The 27,367-nt window shown below is 41.2% G+C and overlaps 1 protein-coding gene across 3 annotated transcripts in view; it reads right to left on the bottom strand.

Moving 5' to 3' along the window:
- Nucleotides 1-261: 261 nt before the first annotated feature.
- Nucleotides 262-27,367, bottom strand: part of Ubash3b (ubiquitin associated and SH3 domain containing B) — a 147,784-nt gene continuing 120,678 nt past the window's right edge. For 2 of the 3 annotated variants that reach the window (XM_005328389.4, XM_040285394.2), the window contains exons 6-14: nucleotides 25,671-25,879; nucleotides 20,763-20,895; nucleotides 19,023-19,143; nucleotides 17,364-17,486; nucleotides 15,580-15,672; nucleotides 13,977-14,121; nucleotides 8,515-8,621; nucleotides 6,383-6,492; nucleotides 262-4,837 (exon numbers count right to left, since the gene is read on the bottom strand). In XM_005328389.4, the coding sequence (XP_005328446.1) occupies nucleotides 4,700-4,837; nucleotides 6,383-6,492; nucleotides 8,515-8,621; nucleotides 13,977-14,121; nucleotides 15,580-15,672; nucleotides 17,364-17,486; nucleotides 19,023-19,143; nucleotides 20,763-20,895; nucleotides 25,671-25,879 (1,179 nt within the window). In that variant the 3' untranslated portion in view covers nucleotides 262-4,699. The remainder of the gene's footprint in view (nucleotides 4,838-6,382; nucleotides 6,493-8,514; nucleotides 8,622-13,976; nucleotides 14,122-15,579; nucleotides 15,673-17,363; nucleotides 17,487-19,022; nucleotides 19,144-20,762; nucleotides 20,896-25,670; nucleotides 25,880-27,367) is intronic. The other variant, XM_078047184.1, reaches the window with a different exon arrangement.

The following is a 27,367-nucleotide window of genomic DNA, read 5'->3' as shown; positions in this document are numbered from 1 at the left end:
ATTGTAGAAGGAGAGATATTTGGGGGCAGTGGAAGCATTTCGAAGCTTGCTGTTTCATTCATGGCTGGATTTTCACCTCACCAGTCTGGATGACTCAGAGACTTAGTGCCTGACCAAAAGGGACCTGAGACCCTCAGAGCTGCTGGAGCATGTTTGCCCTTCAGTCAATTAGCAGTAAGTGTCCCTCAGGCCCTGTGAGAGAAGAATCACACTCTTAATGGACACTTATGAAATAATAATGACCACAATAACATCTGAGAATAGGATAGGAATAGATGCCATTCAGAATTTAATATGAGATTGCTCTGGATTGACTGAGGACACAGTTTCTCTTTATTAAATCATCTATGAACCATTTCAATGGAGATGCTCCTGGAATGGAAAGAACTAATTACAACAGTGCCATAGCTGTATCAGGAGGGGACAGCTCTCAGCCAGGAAAGCATGTGTGCTTGGGTAGTGGACAAGAAATTTGGCAATACAGTTAAATGAGGTTTTCTTTTTTATAATTACAAACTTTTTTTTTTTAAATAAATACACTTGAATCACATAGGAAAAAAAATGATACAAGAGTTTTTAATAAGTGAGAAAGAACTCAATTGCCTCCCCAAAATAGCAGGTTTAGGATGGTCTATGCATTAACCAAAAGGCTCTGGGATCTTATTCCCGTCTTGAGTGGCAATTAAAGAAAGAACCAGTACACATTTTTCATTACACATATGTATCCTGTACAAAGTCCATGAATAGTTGAACAGCTGCAAAATTCTGATTTTTGTGTGAGTAATGGCAGCTAAGTGGTACAGAATAAAATATTTGTAAGGAATGATTGCATATTAAGTTTGACTACTCATCACTATAATTTTAAGCCTACATACATCAAACCTAATATTACATGTATTTAAAATCAAGTTATTCTCTTTGCATGTAGAGGAAATCTTTTTCCCCCTTTCCTTGAATTTTCAGTATAACTAGTCACTTCCCAAGGAAAATTCAATATGTGGAAGTATTAAAGAGAACCAAATCCAATTTTAATCCTACATTTAAAAATGGAAAGCATCTGCTGTCACCTACCAAAATATCCCCCATCACCTTTGTAACATGAACATTAACCTAAATAGATGTTCAATCGCTCTTTTTCCTGCCCTCCTCCGCCTGTCTCCCCTCCCTCTAAAGCAGCCTTGTCAGCCAAGCGCCTCTTCTTTCTCACACATGTGCTGGATTACAATTTAAATGCAAATCATCCCAGCCTTATTATCTAACTTCATGAAGATTCGGTACAGTTGACTGTGCTGATTTCTGTGAAAATTAAACGGAGGTTCATCTGTATTCCAACACATGCATTACTCAGAGTAAATTCAAAAGAGCAATTCATCACTACTTTTAAATTAAACACTGGCATTGCCAAGTGCCTAGGTTACGGAGAAATGCTTTCCTTTGACCATACAGGGAACCCTTTCTACAAAAGCAACAAGATAGGAACTTCTCTTCCGGTAGCTGTTCAATTAGTTCCCAGTGACACTAGGTAATTGAAATAAGAAACTTCATTTTAATACGAATACAGCTAGTTAAGTGGAAAAGATACATTTATGGTAATGCTATGCACAACAGGAAGACAATCTATATGTGTCTGGAACACTACAGACAAGAAAATGATCAATGATGACTTACCAAACTGATATCACTCCAGAAGGTATATTTTTTATTTTGTATTTTTTTTTTGCAAAATCATCTTTCAAATATAAGATAACTTTAAAACAATTCTTTGGTTAAAAGTATAATTAAAATAAAAAGTAGAAACTCCTCCAAGCCTTTCAGCCATCAGCTGGCTATTTAATTGGCCATTTAGATTCCAGGAATCTAAATGTGATGGGCAACACTGTAATCTCAACGCCATACTGGGCGAGGTAAGAGTCTCCTCACTAGGAAAGCAGTGATGGCGGAGAGAGCCTGGGAAAACGGAGCCCTCGGTGGTTTATGCATTAGAATGTGCCAATTATTCTAGTCCATGGCAGAATAGATGTGGCATTTTTAAAACCGTGGAAAACAAAGCCCTATCTATGAATAATACTGGGGCATTAGCAGATTGATGTGACACATTTGTAGAAGCAGAAAACGGTTTCAGATTTGTAATCCCAGATTAAATCCTTTAGTTAATTTCATTTCCTCTAGTTTATTTCAGATAGCTTTCTACATTAATTTTTTTTTTCTTTTGTATAAGAAACCATTTGATTATTCTTTTCTGGCATTTCCTCCCTTTTTTTTTTTTAATCTTTCCCTTACAGGTCATTTATTCTAATAAGCATCAATCTCAGATCAAAAAGAACCAGCTACAACTTAAGGTTGTAATGTCAACTTAGAATTTGTGTATGAATATGAAATCTGGTAATATTGTTGTTTCTTTCATTACACATAGATTCAATATTATTTCTAAAGAATTCCTTAGTTGGAGTCCATAGTTAAATTTTTTAATAGGTAATTGTGCAAAGAGATTTTAATGTGAATTCAGATTATTCAGCCATTTTGATAAGCAATTTGGATAGTTAAAGCAGGGGAATAAACTCTTTCTTGTACTCAGGGTTCTCTACCTAAATTATTCAGAAAATTGTTTTAGATCTCTGCTTCCTTTGGCTCAGGTAGGCAGTTGCCTAAGGCTGTGTTTGTATTAGACTAAGGACATTGGAATGCAGCCCAGTCAAGCTGATTTATCAGGACATCATAGGACTAAGACAACTGAGGGAGATGGAGAGGATAACCTATTCTGAACTCTATTTTACACAAGTAAAGACACTGTCTAGGGCACACTTCAAAGTGTCAAGGAAATCTGATGTGAAGTATTCAAGCATATTCTGAGCACTCAAGCCCAGGGAAACCTGTGGAGAATCCAATAAATATTATAGACCTGATTAAATGGTGGATTCACTTCATTACAAATACCAGGGACACTACATTAGCTATAGTGTGACTTTTCTTTTTTAAGAACTGTAATGGGATATTTCCCTCTCAGTTATTTTTAAGGTTAAAACATACTAATATGTCACCAAAGGGTTATTTTTATGTCCAAAAGTTGATAGGTATTTGTGAAATGCTAAAAGAAATCACAATCCGTTTCTTCAAATGTAGATTTCGTGACATATTTCTCTAAGTGTCTTTTAAAAATGCAACCAGAACCCTTTCCCGGATTAACACATATTGCCAGCAACCTTTCACTTCCTCTTCTTTCCAGGGGTCATCAAATTTCAATTTTAATTACCAGCATAGGTCTGTTTTTATTTGTCATATATTTTATGAGTCTGGGTTTTAAAACTTATTCTACAACATGGATAGATTTGCTTTACACTATTGTTCCCTTCAAATGGCTGGGATTTCACTTTGTACACAAATTCTACACAATGAACTATTCCATACCAGACCATTGTCTGTGGCCCTAATAGTCAGCTAATCACACAATTAAATAGACATTGATCATGGATGTTTTGGTTTGATTGTCATTCATTTTTTCTTTTAAATAAACTCCCTTTAAATATGGGAAGTAGGTATAAAAGAAACCACAGGATGTGGTTCTCTAATTTTCTTCAAGTGGCCCTACCTCCTCTATATTTTAAATTACCATAGAAAAACAAACAAAAAAGGGACAGCACAAGTAGCAGTGCATTGTGACTGTCAGCATTGAGATTAGTTCCCTGACTTCATTATACATCCCTGGTATAAGTGGTGCATTTGTGGATGTTCTGTTACGGTTAAAAGGTACTATAAGTATCCAACAACCTGGCCCTTGGTGTGGTTTATAAAGATATTCATATTGCACAGTATGAGCTTCTTGATTATTCAAATAATTTATTGAACATATTCTTTCAAAATGTCAACATCCTTAACTAGTTAGCATAGTAGCATAGTCTAGGGGGCAAAGACTAGCAAATTTTGGTGATTTAGAATTGCTGTGGCTCATTAGACTGTGATATGGAAATTCCAATTCTCTTTATAGTTTGCAAGCTTTCTGCACCTACCAATGAACATGTCACATGTATCTTCCACATGAAGTAAAAGCACATTGAGAGCAAAAATGCTTTGTTTCCCCATTTCACAGATAGAAGCAAGAAGGGCCAGCTGCTCTGGAGAAAATGTGGCAGTACCAGGGTAAATGTTAGAGTCCTCCAGCAGGTGTCTTGATCCAGCAACACTGGTGTATGGAGTCTGCTGAGGGTGGAATTTGATGTGTGACCTAAGGACCATCCTTTGGGGGCATGTTTTCTAATAACTTTAAAAGGATTCCTCAGCTTTGCCTATCTTAAAAATGGAGTTCAGAGAAACCCCTGCCCCCCAACTGCATTCTGGGCATACTCCTTCCTCTTGCATCCTTCCATAGAGCAGGCCGGCAGCTCCTTTGGGGAGGAGTGAGGCTCCTTAGCCATGCATAGGCGGAAGGGGGACAACAGCATCTGCTGCAGCGGGTGTCCCAATTTTGGAAGACAGTTCTCCAAAGCCTTGTTAGCTGGGCAAGAGTCCAGAGAGAATGGATTTATTTTCTCCCTGAATCATGTCTTTCTTTCATTTACAGTCTCATCATAAGAACTTTAAGCACGAAAGAAAATATGCTAGATTGTTCTGAGCTGTCCATTTAGAATGTGGTATGGAGTTTTCCACTGTTACTAAACACCCCAAAGACTTCTCCAAAAGGCCTTTTCTTCACTCCCGCTGTGGCTTACTCTTGCAGCAAGGTCTCTCTCCAGTTGAAGCCCCCTGTTGGTCCATGAGTAAGGGGAAGAATGGGGGGATCTGTTAGCTGCCATATTCCAGTTTCTCCTAGTTCTTCACAGGAGCAAAAGCCTAGGTATGGGATCTGAAGTAAGAGTAGCACAAAAGGAAAAATGGAAGACGGAAGGTCAATGCTTAAACTTTCACCTAGACACAAAGATATGACACAAAGTGGCTCTAGAACAGAGGCTTTGTAGAAATGTATCCTCTTCAAAAGTCAATAAGCGACATGAATAGAACTGATAAATGAGAGGGAAGAGTATTTACAGTGCAGCAGGATCCATCAGAAGGATCTATCAAACCATGAATCCACTGCTGCGAGTTTTTTAGTTTATAGACTGCTGCTTGATAGAGTGAGAGACAAAAGAACAAAACATATACAATATTCCATCCCACCCCACTTTATTCACTTTGGATACATTCCAAAACCCCTAGTGGATGCCTGGAACCTTGGATAATACCAAACTCTCTGTATGCTGTTTTTTCCCCCCGCTATATGTACATACCTATAATAAGGTTTGATTTATAAATTAGGCACAGTGAGGGATTAACAACAATAATAGATAAAATAGAATAACTAACAATATACTGTAATAAAAATTATGAGTGTGGTCTTTTTCTTTCTCAAAATATCTTACTGTGCAGCATTGTATCTTTGGATTGTGTTTGGTCACAGGTAACTACAACTTCAGAAAGTGAAATCTTGGATAAGGAGGCTACCAAGAGGCTGAGTTCCAGAAGTTAATCCCTAATTCCACATCAATCCCAAATTGCACATCAAGTTAAAAAGGCACCTTGAACATTTCTTTTTTCTTTGAACATTTTTGAAATTGTACTTGAACACAATGGCAAAGATCATTTAATATTTAATCATCTGTTTCACCCTTGCTTTATCTTTTTTTTTGGGGGGGGGGCACACATATCTGTGACATTCAAAGCAGAAGTTCTGCCCTTGCTATTATCAGTTGTTATGGCAATTTTAAAATATATTTTTGCATATGTGTCCAGAGCTACATTTCTAATAATCCCTGCCCTCCAGCAGCTTACAGACTAGTGGGGAGGACACATAAATAATCTGTTTAAAAATGAGAAGAGAATTGCAATTGAGTTTCCTTTCTGGTGGCACAGAAAGGAAGTAGCTGCTTTATATGGTAGGTGACTGACCAAAAACCCTTTCTATAGGCACAAAAAGGAAGAATTCAGATGTACAGGTCAACCACTTGGGGTTTTGTCTTATTACTGGGTTTGCCTGTGGCCCGACCACCATCACTTGTTGCTTTCCTTGGCCTGCAGGCTTGCTAGAACCGCTCACCTAGCTAAGCTTTCAGCTGTGTTAGACTAACTCTCCTTATCCACTCCAAGGTCCCTCATTGCTTGTAATTCTTAGCTGCTTCCTAAATGTTAGCTCTGAGAAGCTGGAATTGTTGTTAACACATCTTTTTCTCTTACACAAGATCTAATAAAGTGCTTTACAGAGTCCCACTCAATGCGTCTTGGCTGAGTAAATCAATAAGTGAATCTTCCTAGCTCAGCATAAATACATGCTTCAAATAATGAGCCAAAAGCCAGTCGCTGAAGTCTTATTAAACTACTAGGCACCATGAGTCCCATAAGTTCAAGACTGAATTACCTTTCTGACCATTTGTACGAAGTCCTTGGAATTCTGAGGTGACAGGCCCTGCAGCTGACAGGTACATGCTTCAAGGGAAGATGCATGGGCCACAATCAGAATGTTATTTCCTGGGGACAAAGGCAAAGAATGGGAAGGCCATTTCTATAAAGACATATGTAAACTTTGTAAATTCTGGAAGATTCATGTTCTGGGGAGGGATCAACATTCTCAAAAAGAAGATAAAACCAGGCAGGGTGGAGCAAGCCTGTAATCCCAAGGAGGCTGAGGCAGGAGAACTGCAAGCTGCAAGCCAGCCTGGGCAACTTAGCCAGATCCTCAGCAACTTAGCAAGACCCTATCTCAAAAAAGAAAAAAAATATATAATTTAGGATGTATGTAGCTCAGTGGTAAAGCACCCCTGGGTTTAATCCCCAGCACTTCAAAAAAAAAAAAAAAAAAAAAAAAAAGGCAATTTGCCCAGCCAAGCAACACTTTGAAAATTCTTCATTATTTAAAAAACAAAAACAAAAACACCCAACTTTTTGTCTTAAAATAATTATAAACAACACAAAGAAATGGTAAATATTTAAGGAGAGGGGAAAAGTTAATCACCCTGATTAAATCATTATACATTGTATACATGTATTTAAATATCATATTGTAACCCATAAAACATATTTATTATGTTTATTTAAAAAATTTAAAAAGGGGCTTGGAATACAGCTCAGTTGCAGAATACTTGCCTAGCATGCATATAACCCTGGGTTTGATTTCCAGGACCAAAATAAATAAAAGAAAAAGGGAAATTTTTTTTTATAGAATTATAGATTCATCTACAGGAGGTTACACATACATACATACATATATACACACAATGGAGGTCTCATGAAGCCTTCCCTAGTGGTTACATTGTTCATAACCATGCTACACTATCAACTCTTGAGGGTTTTTTTTTTTTTACGTGTGTGTGTGCGCGCGCGCTGGGGATCAAACCCAGGCATACTACACTACTACACCTTCAAAACCAGGAGATGGACACAGTTACAATCTGCCTGGCTTATTTGGCTCACCAGGCAGTCACTGTGTATGAGTATATAGTTCTGTGTCACTCTCCCACGTGCATAACTGTGTGTAACCACCATGAGAATCAAGAAGCAGAAGTCCTCTACATCTACAGGGCCCCTGGGCCAGCCCTTCTAACACAGAGTGAAATGTTGCCACTAGAGAATTGTGAGCACTGGAGACCTCCTGGCTATTAGCACATGCTGTTTACCTTCATGGTAGTGAGCAGCTTATGAGTGATAATGGAAATAGTAGATGGACAACCATCTACTGTTGCTCAGGGCTATCTATTGTCAACATTTTTGTGCACATAATTATAGTTTTTGTTCTATGAATATAAATAAATTAGCTTGAAATTTATAGTCAACAGTCAGTCAGAAATATTAAATATTTGAACCCAATCTTTGGAAAATGTAACAGCAAACAGACTTGAGCCTTACATACCCGTCTCTTGGTGGCAGCATGGCTAATACATGTGTTTGGGTAGATGTTTATTTTTTCTGTTTATTTTTTTTTAACAGGGATTGAACACAGGGGTAGTTACCACTGATCCACATCCCCAGCTCTTTTAAATACTTTATGTAGAGACAAGGTCTTGCTGAGTTGTTTAGGGTCTTACTATTTTGCTAAGACTGGCTTTGAACTCCTGATCCTACTGCCTTAGCCCCCCGAGCTGCTGGGATTACTGGTGTGTGCTACCAATGGTTAGCTTGTGTAGATGGTTTTATATATGAATGTCCATGCTCTCTGGTCAATTATAGGCAAACAGTGTTATTCTAGAGACCTTCTGGAAATTGCAATGGGGAGTCCTCTTGGTAAGGCGCCAAATGGCCAATGATAGTGCAGAATCTAAGTTATTAAATATAAGTAATTAAGTCTAGTGTGTTACTCTGGGATTCCTATCATTTTAGGTACTCAGAGAATATTACAAATTCAATGTCAAAGAATTTAGAAGAGACCTAGAAATATATTTCTTTCCTATTAAGCAAGTCTGTCGAAGAAACTGCAAGCATCTTGAGTAGCCCTATTAGCCATGATAGAGAAATGGTGACATATTTAAATATGGAGTCCAAAATAATACCACCTACCTTTACTTTTACATTCACTTATAATTTCTTTTGTTACTTGGAAACTTCTATTGATATAAGTGTCATAGGATTCTGCAACCACTAGTTTGCTGACTGGAATGTGAGGTCTGGAACAGAAGAATGAACAAAAGAAATGAAAACATTTTGATCCTGGGATGAAGCAATTGATATTCTAAACCATTTTGTCAGGACTTTTTCTAAAGTTCCCATATGTCTATCCATGTCCCTAGAAAGAAGGGAGGTAAAGAGAAGACTATTGCCTTTATAAAGACAAGGGGTTGAAATGCACCGAAACAGATTGTTTGTATGGTGTCACAGTGACCTGTTGAAAAATGAGATATTTAGTTCATGCTCCATGCACAGGATGATATACCCACAGTTAGACTACTTTTACTGATTATTATCATTGATGGACCTAATCATATATCTTATACGGATTAAGGCGAGATTAAATTAGGACAGATTTTAAAAGCAGAAAATCCATCTGATTTGTGACGTCATAAAAATTTCCACCAGCCTTTTCCTTCTCTTTGCCTCTTATTGAAAAAAAGAGATCAGACACCTGGCACTAGGACAAGCCCATAAGATATAAAGATGAGGAAAGCCCAATTTCTGGGCTTGAGGAGCTAGCTCTCTGTGTGGAGGGAGGTTATTGATGCAAATGATAACTATGTAATCTACAAAGGCATTAAAAAGAAAGATCAAAATGTCTGACCTGGTGACCCAGTCAACCAATGTCCTTGGGGCCCACCATCACCTGCTTCCACCTCCCTTTATTATTCAGAATTTCTGGTCCATGAGCTATTTATCTCGTTCTTGAGTATGACCATGTCCTTTGCTTTTTCTATTTTCTTGTTTTGTTTTTCATTGATGGCTGTTTTATGCCTGGTACAGATGGTGGTAAGCTCTCAAAGTGATTTCACAAGGCATTTCCTTTTCTTTACTCCTTCCCTCCCTCTCTTCCTCTCTCCCCCCCTTTTTTTTTTTTTTTGCTGGGTATAGAACCCAGTTTGTTTGTTTGTTTATCTGTTCCTTCCTTCCTTCCTTTTTTTTTGCCTGGGCATTGAACCCGAGCCTCACAAATGCTAGGCAAGTTTCTACCACCGAGCTACATTTGCAACCTCCATATGGCATCTTGATCTGAATACATTACTACTACAAATATTTACTGAGGGCTTCCAGTGTCAGGTTCTGTGCAAGAACCCTGCTTGCATTTTTCAGTATAATCTTCCCAGTAATGCCCTTGTAAATCCCAAGTTTCTGAAAACCAAGGCTCAAAAAAAAAAAAAAAAAAAAAAAAAAAAAGCCACAGAGGACTTGCTCAGACTGTTAACAATTCTTAGAACCTAGACTTGAATCTGGGGCTCAGACTTGGCCTGTAAGCAGATTCTCCACACTGGAGACCTCTGACAGTCCTAGTCAAGGTCACCCTTCTGTGCACTTGGTCTTATTGTCAGGGCTGTAGTGGTTCCATTTGAAGGAAACCTGCCCCTATAGAACCTTCTATTCAGCATGCAACAACCTCCCAAATCTCACCCTACCCTGAGCTATTAGCAGAGACAAATCACCACCGATAGGGCTGGACCAGCTTGTTCTGAAATAAACTCTCCTCTTCTTCCTTCCTAACTCTACCTCTTATTCAGTTCCGTTACCATTCACATCACTCCATGTCCTAGGAGCTTCTCTCTTTCCCTCATACTGCAACAATAGGCTACTTCATGTGTCCCAAGGAGTCTCTTCAAGGGTTAGACCACTTTGTGATGTGTGAGATTTATGTGAGTGAAGGCTGTGATACATGCTGGGATTCCTCTGGATCAGTTCTTGCCTGTGGCCTCTCCCAGCACCTTGAAGTAGAACCTTTGATTGGCTCCACTATCTGACCTTTCCCAATGGGTTTGGGAGGAAGTTGAAGACTTCTTGCTCCTGTCAGTAGAAACAGTCATACTGTCACACCTGTAGGGTCCTAAACTCTCCCAGACGCTGGTGGGCTTTGAAACACCCAGTGGACCTGGAACTCAGTGCTCTACTGAACCACATCCCTGGCCCTAAATAAAATACATTATTTAGAGACAGGGTTTCACTGAGTTATTTAGTGCCTCACTTTTGCTGAGGCTGGCTTTGAACTCACGATCCTCCTGGCTCAGCCTCCGGAGCCTCTGGGATTACAGGCCTGTGCCACCATGCCCAGCTCCAGGTCCTTTGGGGGCATCTTTGGAACAGTGTTCCCTTCAACTCTTTATTTCCCCACTGCTCTGGTTCAGGCTGTAGGGCCGACTTCTGCCTTAAGCCCCACAAAACCTAGATTTGCTGCCTCTCCAGTACTCCAGATCCATGCCCTCCTCCAGTCCTGTTTCCCCACGTGTCAGGGCCCTGTTCCCTGCTCTGAGCCTGCCTGGTTGGTAGGCATTTTGCTTTTCCTGCATTGCTGCACTGGTCCAGCTTGTTAAGACTGGGCTGCTTGCTACACCCACCCTCTAGGCTGGTCTTGCCCAGGGATGAAGCTTCGGTATGAGTCACCAGTCTAGTAAGTTCCCCTAACTTGGCTTCCAATCCCTCTCCCTCCTATTCTCTGCTGGCCCCTGTTGCAAGGTAACAGGGCTTTTAAAGCTGAGTGCTTTTGACTCATACTACCCTGTATCCCAGGGCTGGCTTCTCTTCTCGTCATGGTATCTTCAATCCCTTGGGCTTCACTTAACTTACTTCAAAAGGCCTATTCATTTTGTCATCATTAATCTCACGGAGAGTTTAATTTGAGGTTGTACCTTTCACATACTTTAACTTTGTCTTTCTCATATAACTAAGAATTAGAGGCTTCATCTCCCTCCCCATATGCCAAACAGAAAAATGGTTGAATTGAGCTGTGATTTGCTGAAAAGAAAAGAAGATCTGGAATAAGGACCATGTCCTGATTCCCAAATTCTTGGCCTTCATCCTGCTTGCACTGCTGATGGGGTTGTGTGGTCTGTGTGTGCCTGGGTGTGTTTTTCCGAGTGCATAGTGGGCTCAGCTAGAGTGGCTTTGGAGAACTTTGTAGGTCAGCTTGAGAAGCCCTGCAGAACACACCAAGGGGAAACAGGACATGGATGGCCCAAGTAAGCCAGGATGGGGCTGGATGGAGTGTGACAAAAGTCACCTCGCCAGTGTTGGCAGCAACTCAAACTCTTTTCTGACTAGATGGGATGATGGCTATTGACATGGGGACAATGATTTATTGTGCCTGAAGGATAGAAAAACAGTGACCAGAGAAGGGTCAGGACAAAATGTCAAGTGTGGTAGGGGATCAGATTGTTGATTCAATTTTATGATTTATTGACTTATTTTTGTAGTACTGGGGAATGGAACCACTGAGCCACATTCCAAGCCCTTTTTATTAATTTTTTAAAAATTTGAGGCAGGGTCTCACCAAGTTGCTGAGGTTGGCTTTGAGCTTGCTATCCTCCTGCCTCATCCTCCCAAGTTGCTGGGATTATAGTGCACCACTGCACCCAGCTTCAGCCTTTTTTATTTTTTTGTTTTGAGAAAGGGTGGCTGATGGTCCCACTAAGTTGTCCAGGATGGCTTTGAACTTGCCATCCTCCTGCCTCAGCCTCCTGAGTTTCTGGGATTACAGATGTGTGCCAGGGTGCCTGGTGTAATTTTATTTTTGAGGAATGCTAATTTCTTTTAAGGAAAGAAGATGTAGCACACAATTAAAGAAGGAGTTATCTGACATCTTATCTGCAGAGTAAAAATATTAGGGTAAAAAAGGATAACCTCTCCTACCTTAGCCAGAAATTCACATTGTTTCATTGGTGGTTTGGGTAGGTATTTGAAATGAAAGTTCAACAGATATTACCAGAAACAGAGCTAGCATTAACATTGGTCACTTGTTCCAAATTCTACTCTAAGAAATATAAGTTTAATTTCCCATTATCATGGTTGTGACTTCTGTCCTTCCTCAAAGAGAGTTTATATAGCTTTAGTGGATTTTCAATAGTCAATGTAACTGTATTATCATTGGTTGATTTTTTTTTTGGTTTGGTACCAGGGATTGAACTCAGGGGCACTTAGACAGTGGGTCACATCCCAGCCTTTTTTAAAAATATATTTTATTTAGAGAAAGGGCCTCACAAAGTTTCTTAGGACCTCACTAAATTGAGGAGGCTGGCTTTGAACTCATGATCTGCCTGCATCAGCCTCTGAGCTGCTGGGTTTACAGGCATGCACCACCACACCTAGTTCATTGGTTGATGCTGAAGTATGCATGTGGATTATCAGCTGGGAGCAGTCTATACATTAAAGGAAAAAAATGTCAATACAGTTAGTCTGGTCTAATGGCAAAAGGGACAGAATAGGAATAAGAATGACTGTAAAGAGTACACAGTACTTGGTATGCAGAAATTGATCAATAAATGTTAGTTGTCATCATTATTTTCATGTGTGGTCGGTCACTATATTTATAAATTTAGGTAAGCCACTTGAACTCTTGCATATATAAGTGGCTTGCTGGCCTCAGGATGTAGTTCGTTGGTGGAGCACTTGCCTAGCATGTGTGAGGATCTGGGTTCCATTCACTCCTAGCACTGTAAAAAATAGGAAAGAAAAGAAAAAAAAAAAAAGAAAAAAGTGACTTGCTCACATTCTAGGGTGATAGCCCTAACAAGTGAACATAATAAGGAAAATTATGTTTTGGAAAATTCACATTGTCACCTCCCTTATTTCCCAACAAGCATCTGAATGACATTACCATTGGCTAATACACGTTTCTGGAATGCAAAATGGTTTTGTTATTCCACTGAAACAAATATAATAAAGTCAGGAAAATCTGACATGGGTTGGGGTGAAGAATATAATTCACCCTATCCTACTGTTAATGATTGGAATCTTTAATGTCCCAAGTAAAGCTCATCTATTAGGCAGTGCAGAAATGTTCAGAAGTGCAGTGATTAGATTATCAGAGATGCAATGTCATCAGTGGATTAATCGACTCTATGCATTACTGGGTGGTAACTGTAGGGAGGTGGGGCATGACTGGAGGAAGCCGGTCACTGGGCATGGTCTGGACTATATCTGGTTATGGCCCCTTCCTCTCTCTCAGCTTCCTGGCTTTCATGAGCTAAACAGCTTTCCTTCACCACACTCTTCTGCCATGATGTGCCTCATCTAAGGTCCAAAGTGATGGAATTGACCAATCATGGACTGAACCTCCGAAACCATGAGCTCAAAATAAACTTCCTCTTCTAAGTTGTTCTTGTCAGGTATTTAAATCACGGTGATGAAAAGCTGAATAACACACCTAAATGCAAGGGAATGCTGGCTTTTCTCCAGGTTTGGTTTCTCAAATCATAGCTTGGCCTTCCCACTTATGGACAACTACCTGCACACTATGCCTGGCCCTTCATCCAGTGGATTAGCCTGGTCTGGTGAGAGCATGGAAAGTGTTTCCACACAGGTTCCAGGAAGCAGCAGTTTCAGAGGGTTACCTGTAGGTTGTATCAACACTCAGGTTGGCTGCAGCTAACTCTGAAGGAGGTATCCACGCAGGTAACATGCTCCCAGGAACCCATTTTGTCCACTCAAATAAGCCAGGCTCCACTCGGATCTTCAAGTGATTCTCTTGTTGTAAACCTTAGAGGTAAAATAAAACGAAGATGAAGGAAGTGCTATGATGTTCTCAGTGGAAAAATAAGTTTTAGGCCAAATCCTTACACAATTCTGTTAAAGCAGTTTTTCTTTCTCCTGGAAGGAAGTGGAAGCCTGTGGGTTTGGACAAGGCTTATAATTTTTTTGTGTTTTACTGACACATGAGTTAATACTCTGGCTGCACCTCAAGAATGTATGCTGGCTTTAAGGATGTTTGGTGTCTTATTTCAGGACAAAACCCACAAATCATTATCCATGTAATTGGTTCAATTCTGTGACTACTGTAATTCCTCTTTCCAAAATAAATTCCATGATTGTGTGACCAAAAAACTTCAGATATTCTCTTAGCATCCATTACTACACAATAGCTTTCATTGTATTTGACTATCATGTAAATTATTCATTTTTTCCTATCAGAAAATCTGATGTTGACTATTTAAAAGTACCAGTGCACAAATCTTAGATTTTATTGTAGTGTGATTACTCTCGGTAGGAATTGTCTCTGTTAGCTTAGCTCCTTTTATATTACATTTAGTCCAGTTTTTTTTTCTATGCCAATTTAATATATAAGTACTTCACCGTCGTGCAGGGAAGGTTTACTTGGGTTAAAGAATTAAAGGCTCAAATATAATATCAAATTCTTTGCTGGCTTGTCCATTTATGGCTCATTTGTTTGTTTAGCTTAAGTACACACTTAATTCTGTTTTCTTCAGTTTTCCTTTCAATGAAATGAAAATGGTGTATGTGTGTGGGGGTCTCTATAATGCAAAGTTCTATGGATTTTAGGGTAAAAGTTGAGTCTTTTTATAGTTTTTCCAATTAACTAAAGAAATAAGGATGGTTAAGATTGGAGACTCCCAAGAGTACGATTGCTGCTGTAAACAATTGGCAAACAACAGATTAAAGCTGGGTGAAATTATTTACTATGTAAGTGCAAAGAAAGAATCACTGCTCTATAAGCTCTAAATATTTTTCAGTCCCACAATTTATCCAAAAGAGCAGTCAGGTGAGGTGGCGCATGCCTGTAATCCCAGAAGCTTCGAAGGCTAAGGCAGGAGGATCCTGAGCTCAAAGCCAGCCTAAGCAACTCAGCGAGACCCTGTCTCTAAATAAAATATAAAAAGCGTGGGGATGTGGCTCAGTGGTTGAGTGTCCATGGGTTCAATCCCCCAAAACAAAACAAAAACCAAAACAACAACAACAGCTAAAGAGCTTTAAATTCTCAGGAAAATCATTATTAGCAAACTTTGTTTTATCTGGTTATGTCGTCATGGTATGATTTTGTGATTTGTGCAAGATCAGTCACCTCATGAAAGAATCTGCTAAAAATTTCAGATTCAAAGCTTATAATTGGTGAGTATCCCATAATGATAATTATCCTATGATAATTAGGTGCTTAGAGACAGAGGGATGGACTAGTTGACTTTCAATGGAGAATCTTACCTTTCAAGATATTGTGTGCAGTCTGAACGCAGCGTAGGGATGGGGAGCAATAGACATGGTCAATAATGGTGTTACTTTCTAATAAGGCTTCACCTGCGAAGAAAATCCGAGGAGAATCAGTCTGATAGATTTACTTGGCTTTCACTTGGTTGCTAGAAAGACTCCTTAGACCTTTCTCTCCTACTGAGGGCTGGCTCTTGTAGATCCATCAGTATCATCCTTGTTTCCAACAAACCCCTCATTGGTGTTTGAATGAGAGGCCAAGCAGCAGGCAGGCCCCTTCTTGTCCTTTTCTTTCCTCCTCCCTGGTGTCAACGAGTTGTAAAATGTTCTCCTAGGAGGGACCTGGGAACAGGATAATGCTCTAACCTCTTCCTTGTGATAGAAGGGAGAGGATTAATCTTATTTTACTGTCACTCTGTGTTAATCAAAATCTCCATGGGTCATGTTCTTGCACACCAGAGATAAAGCGCAGCTGATGCTTAATGCTTTCCTCATGAAATCCACTTCTTTTTTTCTACTAGGCAAGCTCCAGATGTCATATTCCATGGCTAAACACTCCAGGTCACTCCAGGTGAACTGGGCTGGCATGAAATAATCACACAGAGACAGAGAAATACCTTTTTCTTTGGATCCTCTGACCTTAGGGGTCCATGGAAAGAGAGAAAGAGTACCTGCTGAACCCTTTCATTGGGAAGAAGCCATTCAAATGAGGCAAGGGGTAGGATTACAAAGGAATAGGTGAGGGTAGCTCAATCCTGCGGGTGACACCTACACCTGGAGCCATGTCTTGCTGTCTGAGCTGGAACATCACCCAAGTCACTATGAAATGTAGTGATTGGTCAGAGCCTCGTGCTTCAGGCCTGGAAGGTGTGGTAATTCAGAGCGGCTCCCCACATCCAGACACCTTAATATGGTGGTCAAAGTCTTCTGGGAACTTGTCTTTATTAATCTTTCCAGTCTACCTCTTGCCCTGCCTCTTGAAACAGATGCTTTAGAAACAAGACGGTTTGTTTCTCCCACATTCTTGATGCTATTAACCTGTGACGTTCTTTACACTGTCTTGCTACCAAGAATGTCCTGCTCTTCCTCCTGCTGCTTCTTTTTCCTCAGCTACTTCCACTCCAGGTCACAGCTCACATCTCTTCTTTTACATGTGTTTTGTGTGTGTGTGTGTGTGCCTGCACGTGTGCGTGCGCTCCCATAATACTTGATGCATACCTCTATTACTCAGAATACCATGTAGTATGATATTTGTCCACATCTGTTGGTTTCCCTTAGAGTGGGGACTAACATGCATGGTCCTTAACACCTAGCTCAGTACATAATCAATACATGTCTGTTAAGGGAAAGAATAGAACAAGGTATTGCCTCTTCATGCCCAGTAGGGAATAGGCCTGCAAAGAGTTGAGTGTCATCAAAGCATCGATTGGCTTCTATAAATTCAGCAACCCCAAGCTTCTCTCCTCACCCTTGCCCTATTTTTACAGCTATGTTGGTAAATGATGCTGTCTTAAACTAGAATCTGACCTGTCTGCATAGCAGTGATGTAAGTAAAACATGCTTGACCTTTCCTATCATGCTCCTGAGTAAGGACCATGTCTTGTTAACTTTGGTAAGCCAAGCCACTGTCCTGAGTTATGTAATAAATCCCTTTTGAATAAAGGAAATAGATCACATGTAGGGAAGTTACAGATAACCCCAGGAAGTGTCCTGGTATACACTTGGTACTCGACATTTGAAAAAGGGCCAGGAAATGCTATGTATCGCCCCAGGACACTTACCTACTAGTCTTGCCTGCATGCATCCAAACACAGTGATTGGAGCATCTTTCTCATAATCCCGGAAACCACCACTCCGCTGAGGTAAGCTATGAGGCATGTTCAGGTTGCTGCGTATATAGCGGCCTGGGGAAAATAAAAAGGTCAGACTTTTTATTTGAAGACTTCTCTTGTTGATCCTGGTACATCCTCCTTCTAAGTCAGAGTCTGAATTGAGTTCTCTGGAGCTGATGGAAAATATTGAATCTGACACTATTTCTTCAGTAGACTGTCTTGGAACCCACTCTTCCATTCTGTTAATGGAAGTGACAAGAGATAGTTTCTAAGTGATGATAACAGCTAGACATTCTAAGTAGGTGGACTTTTCTGACAGGCAAGTCGCTATCTTAAAATGCCATTCAATTAAAATGAAAACGGAAGAGACAGGCCTACTTTGCAGGACTACACCATGCTGGCCATACAGAGTTTAATGGAAGAAAACTCTGGCCATGGAATCGCTGTCTTCTCCAATGGACTTTGCCATATGACTATGGGCAAGTAATTTATTCTTTGGTCCTTGGTTTCTCAGTTTATAGAGCGGGAACAAGAACACTTATCTCTTTCCTAAAATTCAAGACATTCAGTAAGGACTTATAGATAGCATGCATTTTTCGATAGTATTCAAACCCATAAATAAGACCATGTACATAAATTACATAGCTTGACTATGCCCCCTAGAGGCCATGATAGGTATGCCAATGCTAAGCAGGCCAACCAACTACAAAGAGTAAATCCCCCTTATAGGTAGGAGATGTTAGGAGACCACAGGGGATGCTTGAAATCACAGATAGTACTGAACCCTATGCATCCTATGCTATCTCCTTCACGGACATGTTTAGGATAAATTTTAATTCATAAATATGGCACAATAAGAGATTAACAATAATAACTAATAATAAAATAGAATAGTTGTAAAAACATACTGTAAAAAAAAGTTATGTGAACGTAGTCGCTCATAAAATATTATACTGCACTGTACTCAGTCTTCTTCTTGTAATGTGAAGTGATACAATATCTATGTGATGAAGTAAAGTGAGGTGAAAGATGTGGGCATTGAGACTTAACATCAGGGTAGTATGTAAGAACTACTCAAACATAAGCACTGTGATACTGTGACAGTAGATTTGATAGCCAGGCGAGTTACTAGGTGACTAAAGGTAGGTATCATATATAATGTATATACCCTGAACAAAGGATGATCCACCTAGGCAGGATGGAATTGGACACTGAGATTTCATTATACTATTCAGAATGGAGTGTAATTTAAAACTTATGACTTGTTTATTTCTGGGGTTTTCTTTTTTTTTTTTTTTTTTTTTTTTTTTTAAAGAGAGAGTGAGAGAGAGAGGGGGGCACAGAGAGAGAGAGAGAGAATTTTAACATTTATTTATTTTTTTCTTAATTCTCGGCGGACACAACATCATTGTTGGTATGTGGTGCTGCTGGGGATCGAACCCGGGCCGCACGCATGCTAGGCGAGCGCGCTACCGCTTGAGCCACATCCCCAGCCCCTATTTCTGGGGTTTTCCACTTAATCTTTTCAGACCATGGTTGACTATGGTCAACTGAAACCAAAGAAGGCAAAACTGTGGAGAAAAAAAGGAGTGGGATTACTGTACTCACCTTTGGCATCAAAGCACTGGGATAACCAGTACTTTCCAAACACAACATCCATCCTCTCCCCGTGCCGACACACAAAGAGGCATCGCTTTTGGGGCCCAGGCTGGCTGTTGACCCGCAGGGGCTGCAGAGGAAGAAAAGTGAGGAAACATGGCACCGTAGACCTGTCCTGGTGTCAGCTGGGCTGCGCTCAAGGGCAAATCTGCCAATGCATGATTTGGACAAGCCTCTTAACTGCCTTGGATTTAGGTTGGCCTGACTATAAAATGAGGACAATAAGACTCATTCTGTATACTTCACAAGTTATTTTGAGGCTCAAATGAGAGAAATTGCAGGTGCTTTGTAAAATAAAAAGAGTCACGAAAGGCTTATTTTCACGGCTGCTGGTGCTATTTTTAGTGGGAGTAGCTTTGGGCAGCTAGTAAAACATGAAAAGCACATGAGTTACACCTCCGAGGTGAAACTGGCCATTAATAAAGAGACTGTCATTCTGGAGGATAATTTTCTCCCCCAAAGGGATGCTTCATCAGTTTCTTCACTGCCTCACCTCTAAAATGTGGTAGTGACCACACGGTCCCATGGAAAAAAGGAGCATTCCTGGTGTTAATGCCTGTTTTACATTCAGTCTCTCTGCTCCAGCAGGGAGTTCCTGCTCTATCTACTCTAGTCACCATGTGAGCTCTGGTCTGACCATGTGAGCAGTTTGGTGTCCCCAGATGTGGCTCAGGGAGGACAGTTGCTACTTCTCAATGATGAAATAGGCAAGTCTCATCGAAGGCATGTCCAAGTGACTTTGTTTTGTATAAATGCTAGTGGATCTTTCTAGATGTTTCTACTTTCTAATTTTATCAGCTATTCCCAGTTTCCTCAGTGCTGCCAGATCCCTGTTAGTTTCCAGTTGATCTGACAAGGTTGATGTGTAGATTGGTGATGTGAACTTTCCCATCTCTCTTCCTACTCTTCCCTATTTCAAACCCAAGGCTCTAGTCTTAAGAACTCTGCTCTTATGATCTCTTTTAAGATCTAATAAAACTGCAAAAAAAAAAAAAAAAAAGTCAGCGAGCTCGACCCTACTACTGGACTCTTTCAGTAATACTCAGCAATCGCTCTAGTTCTCCTCTTACCTCCAACCTTTCTTGGAAAACTTCTCATATTTTAAGCACACTCTATTTATGGTGATAAGAGCCTTATTTTATTGTTTCCTTTGGTCATCACATTAACCCACAAAGCTTATATAACTTGGGTATTATTGTTATGTTAGGGATAAAAATCTCCTCTTCTCTATAGGCCAGACAGACATGCTGGTGGTCACTAATGGCACCACTTATCTGACTTTTCCAGCCTTGAATTGCTGAATATATTTTGTAATCTTTTTTTGTTTGTTTGTTTGCTTTTTTTTTTTTTTTTGGTACCAGAATTTAAACTCAGGAATGCTTAACCACTGAGCCATATCCCCAGTCCTTTTCATCTTTTTAAATTTTGAGACAGGATCTTGTTAAGTTGCTTAAGACCTCATTAGTTTGCTGAATTTGACCTCAAACTTATGATCCTCCTGCCTCAGCCTCCCAAGTCACTGGGATTACAGGTGTGCACCACCAGATCTGGCTATATTTTATAATTTTGTGCACTTTCCTCTCCCCAAGAGTTTAGGGACTCTTTGAAGGCAGCAAGGGCTATGCTCATACTTAATAAAAAGTGTATCCCCATTAGCCTGGAGTATGTGGCCATAACAATCAGCCTTACCTGCATGGGCTGACAGATGATGGTGAGAGGCGTCGTCTCCCCAAGTCCCTGGTCTTCATACTGCCGTCTGTCTAACACTCCATCACCAAATGTGAGTGAGTTTGACGATGATGTATTTAAGATTGAATAAGAACTGCAAAGTAAGATGAGGAGGATGTTAACTACTTTTGCCAGGAGTCATTAGCACTTTTCCTGGGGGCCCAATGGAAGTGGGAACTGGCACTTCACACTCTCTGGGTAGGACAGTGGCTGGGAAAGATGAGCACAGGGACCCCATCCCTGGGGAGATTTTCTTTTTTTCAAATACTGAAGTCTTGCAGTTAATAAATTAGGAGTAGATGGACTTCTGTATCCAGAACAGATGCATCCATCCTTCTGGGCAGGGATGGGGTCCAATGATTTTGTGCTTATTAGGATGCCACAGGCATGCTTGGCACCAAAGGCATGTTAAAGAATAATGAGTATCAATTATGTACCACTGTTTCCAGCTATTTTTCTAGTTCAAATGAAATAAACAATTCCCATTGCCCTTCATCTTTTCTATGGCAATTTCCATCTGAAGGAAAGAATGAGAGTTTAATTTTTTTTTTCTTTTTAATTTTAACCATCTTCACCACTTTGCCGGAGGCTCTTTAGGGTCAAAGAAACTTTCTGGCCATTATCCTCTATTCCACCCTCTTCAGTCTCCAACCCTATTCCCACCTCAATCAACAAGATGATTAAGGATAGAAGTATTTCAGAGGAGAACCATTCTCACCAGATGTTTAGAACTGTGGGCCAAGAACTCTCCTTTCTGCATGTACCACTGTAACTACAGAGGCCCCAAAGAGATCTTGCTAAAGGGAAGGCTGTCAAAACATGCAGCATTTAAATTATTGCTCATAGTAAGACTCCAAAAGCTTGAGCTAATAAACACTGTTATTTAAATACGGCTAGGCAAATCCAACAAACATCTCCCTCTGTGAAACTGGGGAGTGTTAAGGGGGAGCATTTAAATCAGATTTCTTGCATTTTTACGATGTGTGTGGCCATATATCCCTATGTGCCCATATAGAGTCCTGGTTAGTGCCTGTGGATCCAACAATCTGTCCAGTTTTGTACCTGTTCTGGGTTACTCATTTTTAATACAGCATTACTATTAGAATTTTATTTTTGAAAAGAATGTTAATATTCTTCAATATCACTAAGCTAACCAGATGTTACTTTTTTTTTTAAATTTTTTTTTAATTTTTAATTTTTTTTAAAGAGAGAGTGAGAGAGGAAAAGAGAGAGAGAATTTTTAATATTTATTTTTTAGTTATCGGCGGACACAACATCTTTGTTTGTATGTGGTGCTGAGAATCGAACCCGGGCCGCACGTATGCCAGGCGAGCGCGCTACCGCTTGAGCCACATCCCCAGCCCTGTTACTTTTATTTTTCAAAAAAATCATAAGATTTAAATATTTGGGGACTCCTTTCGCTGTGAGAAGTGGCCCTTTTCAGACCATGAATGATAGATTCATTCTATTTCAAAGCAACGGTCTCAGAAGCCCCAGGCCCTGAAGAAGTGATTTTTAGTCCTTGTGCCTATGAGAATCACCAGGGGACCTTGGAAAAATACTTCTGCCTGGGTCCCATTCCTCACAGATTGTGATTCAACTGGGTGGGTGGGGTGGAGTTTAACAAAGTTGTATCAGTAAGACTAATGTGCAGTCAGAAGAATCCCATTATGGGGAAACTTAAGTAACTGTAGCTCAAGGATATCTTATATCATTCACACAGTCTGATAGGCCAGCTGCTCTCCTGTATTTTAAACAGAGACCCTCCTGAACATTGTACAGTTGAATAAAATTCAGTTTTCCTGTCTGGTTCATCAAAGCTTCAGGGCTTGAAATATCTGGCTCTCTGGAATCATGCTGACATCTCGCCTGCCCACGTCTCTAATTACTTTATTGCAGCTAGAAAGACACTGACGGTATCCCTTCTCTCTCCCAAGGACAGTGCCAGCCTTCTTCCCTTTTTAACCATCACTGGAATCAAAGGACTTGATTGACATGGGCGTGGGGCTGTCCGTTCTAAAAGGACAACAGTCAGATGCTTTATATTAATAACAGGGTAGACGGGGCCAGGGCATGACAGTCGGTAACTCCTCTCAAGCACCAGGGAACTCTGGCTCCTCCCTGGAACACATTAGGCCTGTGGTAGGCTCAGAAGGGCCAGGCAGCTGGCCCGCTGCAGAGACACTCTGGTGTTTCATCAACTGGAAAATCCCTAGGGGGACTCAGAACCAGGCAAGACAGTCCCATAACAGCAGTGAGAAAACATTTTCTTAGGAGGGACCCAGAGAACTGAGAAGCACTGGGTAGGGAGGGGTGAGAAAGACATTGATGCCAACTCCCTGATTGCTGCCTGGATCCCCTCTGCAACTTCCCATCAACCAGCCAGGTCTTGCTGGAGCCTCCACCCTGTGGCTGCACCTCCTACAGTCTGTCCTTGGTTAGGAGCCAGGGAAGGTCTCTCTTAGAAGGGAGCTCTGTCTCCTTGAGTCATTTCCACCTCAGGAGTTAAATAGCAAAGAGAAGTTTGTGTCTGGAGGACTGCCTTTGTGGAAGAGGCATTTGATTTGATGAGTATGTTAAACCCAAGACAGAAGAAAAGAATAATCATAACTTCCATGGTTATTTTTATTCAGTGCTGATCTGTATAAAGTTAAGTGCCTTCTACTCTCCATAGCAACCCCAAGAGGTAAGTGCAATTATTATCCCCATGTTATAGGTGAGCAGACAGAGGCTCAGAGACGTAAAGTAACAGAGCCAAGGTCACAAAGTGGTAAGAGGGAGTCCAAGACTATTGGAATTAAACTTGAATTCTTAATTACAGTGTTCCTGTGCCTAACAGTAGTATTTCTCCACTCTAGCAGGGTTGGCTGTGAATGATAATTGGTGATCTTCAGACACAGTTTCTAGGAAATCACATCATTAGTGATTTTCCAAAATAAAAGGAGACAATGACACATGGATGTTGGTATGACCCACTGCCTGAAGTCACTTGGGTTCACCTGGGCTTTGGCCTGAGCTCTAATGGGAGAAAGACTGGGTTTGGATGCAAGGATTTTAAATAGGTTAGCAGATCTTCTCACACATACTCTTCTTCCACCCATAGTCTTTCTGTTAGAAAAAGACCTGGGAACTGTGCTTCATCAAGCAAATAATCTCTCAGCTCTCAGTTTATTCGTCTATAAGGTCATGTGTCGCTTAACCATGGGGATGCATTCTGAGAACTGTGTCCTTGGATGACTTGGTCTCTGTGCAGCATCACAGAATATATTTACACTAAGTAGCCTACAGTGTCACTAAGTTGTATAACTTTAGGTGACCAAGGTCATCTTTGCAGATTGTAATTGCCTAGAAGGTGATATGGTGCCTGACTCTATTTTACCTTACTTGTTTTTTTTAAAAAAATATTTTTTAGTTATACATGGACGTAATATCTTTATCTTATTTGTTTATTTTTATGCAGTGCTGAGGATCAAACCTGGTCCCTCACATGTGCAAGGCAAGCGCTCTGCCACTGAGCCACAACCCAAGCCCAACCTTACTTGTTTTTATAATGATGAGATGGTGACTCTGGAACCTCAACTCATATATTTTGATCTTCAGAAACATTTCTGGAAAAGCCAATGTTTGGGGAACATGAGGCAACTTTGACCTTCAAAGGCTGGATGTTCATGGGCTGGTGTGGAGGGACAGAATGTAAGGCACAGGAAGGAATTGCTGGGTGGGGGTTATTAAGGAAGAATATGTTCTTTTACATCTTTGGTTTTGTGATTTGTTTGGAATCTGCCTGGCTACTTCAGGGAGATATACCAGTCTGAGTAATGACCCAGGACAAGATGTCCCAAGACAATGAAGACCTAGCACTTGGGGTAGTAAGAGAGATGGACCACTAGGCAGCCTGAAATCCATTGGCATCAAATGGGGCAGGAGAGTGAGCAGAGCAGGGTAGGGGACCTTCTTTTCTTTTTTCCCTCCAGGCAAAACACTTTTAGAAATCACCCTTTTCTCTGCCCCCGCCCCCTTTTTTAATGGCAGTAATAATAGTGTTAGCCACCAGGCAGCTGGTGCTCAGGGCTTCTGCTTTTCAGCCATGTTGCCACACAGCAAAAACAAGACAGAGGAACAACAAACCAGCATGCACACGCTGGCTGGGTGCCCGGGCATGCCAGGGAAGGGCTGCCTTTGAGCTGCTTGGATTAAGAAAAAGAAGGTAACTTTTGTTCCTTTTTTTTTTCCTCTATTAGGACAAAGCTGGCCATACCACACAGGCCATTCTAAACATGGGACCAGTATGGGGAGGGGCAGTAGTGACAGATACATAGAAATCATCCACCCTAAAGAAGAATGGGATGCGTGGGCAATGTACCCTTTTTCAGTTACATGCTGTCTAGGCATGCAGGTGCCAAGGCTGAGGACTTGCTCAGGGTCACCTAGCAATGAGGAGTTCAGTTAGGGCTCCAGATCCTTGAACCCCATTCCACTATTGGTCTGGCAGGCATAGTAGGAATCTGCCTGGTTACTGCAGGGAGACCTACCAGTCTGAGTAATGACCCAGGACAAGGTGCCCCAAGACAATGAAGACCTAGCACTGGGGGTAGCCAGAGAGATGGACCACTAGGCAGCCTGAAATCCACTGGCACCAAATGGGGCAGGACAGTGAGCAGAGCAACCTGGTTCTCAATTTTCTCATGTCTAAAGTCAGCTCGTTTCCTGGAAGTGTAGAACCAATGAGTCTTTTTCCCCATGGGCACCCTTTGCTCTTACTGTTACCCTAAGGCTCCAGGATCAAGTCTATTTCCCTGACACTTCCTAGAGCCTGCTGTTGCAATGTTCTTCAAGAAACAGCAGGCTGAGGGCCTAGAGTCTGCTTACCCGTGAAATATCCAGGTGCTGCATTCGTCAGCCTTCGTGATGTAGTTCTCCGGCAGGAGGCCAGAGCAGCCAGTGGTTAGGGAGGTGCCATAGATCCAGCCCTCGCTGGTGCTGGTCTGCTCCATGGGAGACATGAAGATGAAGTCTCCAGGCACCAGTTCCAGCTCATCATCATTCTGTGGGGTGTAGGGGTAGATCACCTGTAATGTCTGAAAGAGGAAGAGAGGATGTCTGAGACCCATGTCCACCCACCAGTTGAGTGTCTGGAGGGCAAGCCTGAGCATTCTGTATAGACAGCACACACCACTTGAGGACGGGATATGTCCAGGAGACCCTGGGGTCTGACAGGCTCTGGATTCAGATTTGAAAGCACTTCATCAAAATGTCATGGGCATTTTGTGTTCCTGTATGGTTCCAGACTTTCCTCCAGGCATGTCTTCACTTCTCATCAGAATTCAGGCATGGTTTCTGGAAATCTATCTAAAAGCTGGAAGGCTCTCCAGTCAACTACTGTGCAAATGCACTTGGACCCGGTTTCCCTGCTCCATCTGCTGTGGGATGCACCAGAGCGGACATGTGAACTTCAGCTCATAGAAAGCATGACTTCCGCATGGGGGTCACAGAAGGGCTGGATGGGAACTGCTCCTATAGGAAGGGCTTGGGAGTGAAGGGTTCCCCAGTTCAGCTGTTTACACAAGACCTGGTTCCTGCCTTCAAGGAGCTTTCTTTAAAAATCTACAGTTTCAACAAAGACCCTGGAAGGAAACTATTCTTCATAGACATCCGTGTGTGGCTTGGCGTGTTTTCATCATGGAGCAGCTGGAGACCACATGTTCCTTCTCAGCACCGAGAAGGCCTCCAGGACCTAGCACAGGGCCATGCCACTTGACTGGCTGACTCCACATTAGGGGCCTTCGTTTCCTGGTAATATTAACATCATAGGGATAGGCCTGAAGGTATTTTAGAAAAACATTACTGATTTTTTTTTTAAATTAACAGCTGGAGACCTCAATAGTAAGAAAAACATCCTCTATCCTATTTGTTTCACAGGGGATGGCAAGATGGCGAATGCTTTCTTATCTTCCCTCCGGCAGTCCTAACACTGTCGGTGATAGGCCACAAATTCTAGTTCCCATATAACTCTGGTCTCGGTTTTCTCATCTATAAAATATTACCTAACTAAAAAAGTTGAATGAGACAATATTAACAAATGCCTTAGGATGGAGCCTTGTACACAGAAGGGGCCTAATTGTTTCTACTGAACCACAAGCCTGCTCTTCCAAGCAATATCCTTCCTTGCAGTTGACTCTGGCCCCTGGGCCTTGACTGGTTAGGCCTGTGAGCTGATCGGCTCAGTGGTGTCAAGGTGAGCCACTGGAACAAGTGCTACAGAAAGATTTTTCTCCTGGAAATCTCCAGTAGAAAGAACCAGTAAGTGTGATTTATCTCAGAGGATGAAGTCAACAACGCATGGAACTTGTTTGTATCACTGATTTCTTCATAGGGTGCCTGTTTCTTTCCCTAAATCTCATTCTAGTTCCTTTCCGGGCTAGATCTTTCATCTAGATTGCCTCCTTTCTCCTTCTCCTGCTCCCTCTGCATTGTATCTACTCAAAATGCTTTTCTAAACAAACCAGAGAGATTTCTGTTAGGCTTTTAATTTTTTTTTTTTTTTTAAAAAGCCCGGTACAGAGGTG

The sequence above is a fragment of the Ictidomys tridecemlineatus genome, chromosome 4, assembly GCF_052094955.1.
Source record: "Ictidomys tridecemlineatus isolate mIctTri1 chromosome 4, mIctTri1.hap1, whole genome shotgun sequence".
In the NCBI taxonomy this organism is placed as follows: Eukaryota; Metazoa; Chordata; class Mammalia; order Rodentia; family Sciuridae; genus Ictidomys; species Ictidomys tridecemlineatus.
This window is presented reverse-complemented; position numbering and strand designations above follow the sequence as displayed.